The sequence below is a fragment of the Sardina pilchardus genome, chromosome 20 (assembly GCF_963854185.1).
Source record: "Sardina pilchardus chromosome 20, fSarPil1.1, whole genome shotgun sequence".
NCBI classification, from domain to species: domain Eukaryota; kingdom Metazoa; phylum Chordata; class Actinopteri; order Clupeiformes; family Clupeidae; genus Sardina; species Sardina pilchardus.
In genome coordinates, this window is record NC_085013.1 from 27553368 (window position 1) to 27555867 (window position 2500).

The window sequence follows — 2500 nt, forward strand, 5'->3', positions numbered from 1 at the left end:
GCACGGAGCAGAGAGAGAGCAGAAGGTCAGTTGACCAAGATTGTTATGCCTCATGGCCACCACCAGCAAACAGACCACAGAGCCGAGTGTACTCAGACTGTATTGTCTGGTTGAAAGGTAGTGGTGACTTTTATACTAAAGACAAATTATTTGGTTGTGAATATTTTAAGTATACTCAGACTGTATTGTCTGGTTGAAAGGTAGTGGTGACTTTTATACTAAAGACAAATTATTTGGTTGTGAATATTTTAAGTATACTCAGACTGTATTGTCTGGTTGAAAGGTAGTGGTGACTTTTTACTCTGGACAAATTATTTGGTTGTGAATATTTTAAGTATACTCAGACTGTATTGTCTGGTTGAAAGGTAGTGGTGACTTTTTACTATAGACAAATTATTTGGTTGTGAATATTTTAAGTATACTCAGACTGTATTGTCTGGTTGAAAGGTAGTGGTGACTTTTATACTAAAGACAAATTATTTGGTTGTGAATATTTTAAGTATACTCAGACTGTATTGTCTGGTTGAAAGGTAGTGGTGACTTTTTACTATGGACAAATTATTTGGTTGTGAATATTTTAAGTATACTCAGACTGTATTGTCTGGTTGAAAGGTAGTGGTGACTTTTTACTATGGACAAATTATTTGGTTGTGAATATTTTAAGTATACTCAGACTGTATTGTCTGTGTGAAAGGTAGTTGTGATTTTGTAGTGTAGACACTCATAACCGTATTTGTTATATTGAATATTTTGAAATCGGCCATTTACATTGTATGATTTAGCAGTTGTTTGTATTGGTGTAGCTAGCATCTTGCCTAGCCGGTTTCTATCACAGCCAAGGTGCAGGAAAGCCGAACTGTGTCATTAAAACAGCCTTTGTACTGAATTCTGGATAATGTCATGACCCCAGACATATTCAGAGCTACAGAATTAATGATTATCTTGCTTTTGAGCATTTGTGGGTTAAGTCTCATATGAATTTGAGTATGATTACAATTACATAGTTGCAATGCTCAATGCAAGGACAGAAAGCAGGGAAAGAGAAAGAAAGAAAGACAGAGAGAGAGAGAGAGAGAGAGAGAGAGAGAGAGAGAGAGAGAGAGAGAGAGAGAGAGAGAGAGAGAGAGAGAGAGAGAGGGAGAGAGAGATTTTGTATGATCTACTGTCCTTGATAGTGAATACTATGATTGGTGTGAGGGTGTATTTGCGCTTAAATGTTGTGTGTGTGTGTACGTGTGTGTTTGAGGTCATCTCCCCATGTCAATAAGTGTGAAGGGGATAGTGCATGTGGCGCATATCTTGATTGGTGTGAGGGAAGAGTGTGAGAATGTGTATGTGAGTGTATTGCTTTTTTTACCCTCTCATCTCCGCCATCTCTCCCCTCTCCCTCTATCTCATCACACCGTGCTCACTCTCTCTCTCCCTCTCTCTCTCTCTGTGTGTGTGTGCGTGTGTGTGTGTGTTTCAGCATAGTGAGCGTGAAGGAGACGCGCGTGACGTCGCTGGCTGCCAACATCCTGATTGGCGTGAGCGTGTTCCTGCTGCCGGTGCCGCTGCAGTGGATCCCCAAGCCCGTCCTGTACGGCCTCTTCCTCTACATCGCCCTCACCTCCATCGACGGCAACCAGATGTGCGACCGCATGGCACTGCTGCTGAAGGAACAGGTGTGTGTGTGTGTGTGTGTGTCTGTGTGTGTGTGTGTGTCTGTGTGTGTGTGTGTGTGTGTGTGTGTCTGTGTGTGTGAGACAACAGGGGGTTATGTCTGTGTTTCTGTGTGTCTGCTGCAGGTATTTTTCTATATTTGTGTGCGTGTGCATGCGTGCGTGTGTGTGTGTGTGTGTGTGTGTGTGTGTGTCTGTGTGTGTGAGAGACAATAGGGGGTTATGTCAGTGTTTCTGTGTGTCTGCTGCAGGTATTTTTCTATATTTGTGTGCTTGTGCATGTGTGCGTGTGTGTGTGTGTGTGTGTGTGTGTGTGTGTATGTGTTTTGTGGTATATATGTGTATGAATGATCTGTGTTTGTGTGAGAGTCTGTCATGTTTTGTACGTGTGTGTAGTGATGTTGGTGTGTTTGTAGTGCATGTGTATCTGTCGCTTCACAAGTATGTGTGGGGGTCTGTCCCTGTGTCTTTGTGTGTATGTGTGTGAATGTGTGCACTGTATGGGTGTGTATGTGTCTGTTTGTTCAAGTGTGTTTGTGTGTGTGTGTGTTTATTTGTGATTGCATGAGAGCGAGACGTATTGACGACATCGACGCCACAGACCATGTGAAAAGAAACATTGACTTTGGCAACAAGAAACATTTGTGTCCTCCTTCTTCCCCCTCATTCCATCCGTTCCCTCCCAAGCAGACGCATCGAGCCTGACCAAAATGGCAGCAGCCTAATCTATGAGTTACTTCCCCCTCCCCATCATGTAACCTTCACTCACGGTGCGCTGTGCACTCCAGACAGCCTCCATCACTCACTCCACACACACACACACACACACACACACACAT

At 43.2% G+C, this 2500-nt stretch overlaps 1 protein-coding gene across 1 annotated transcript in view; it reads left to right on the top strand.

The window, feature by feature from the left end:
- Positions 1-2500, top strand: part of slc4a11 (solute carrier family 4 member 11) — a gene marked incomplete in the record, with an annotated part of 43838 nt that overhangs the window by 36468 nt on the left and 4870 nt on the right. The window contains 1 exon segment of the mRNA XM_062522158.1: positions 1469-1664. Coding sequence (XP_062378142.1) covers positions 1469-1664 — 196 coding nt within the window.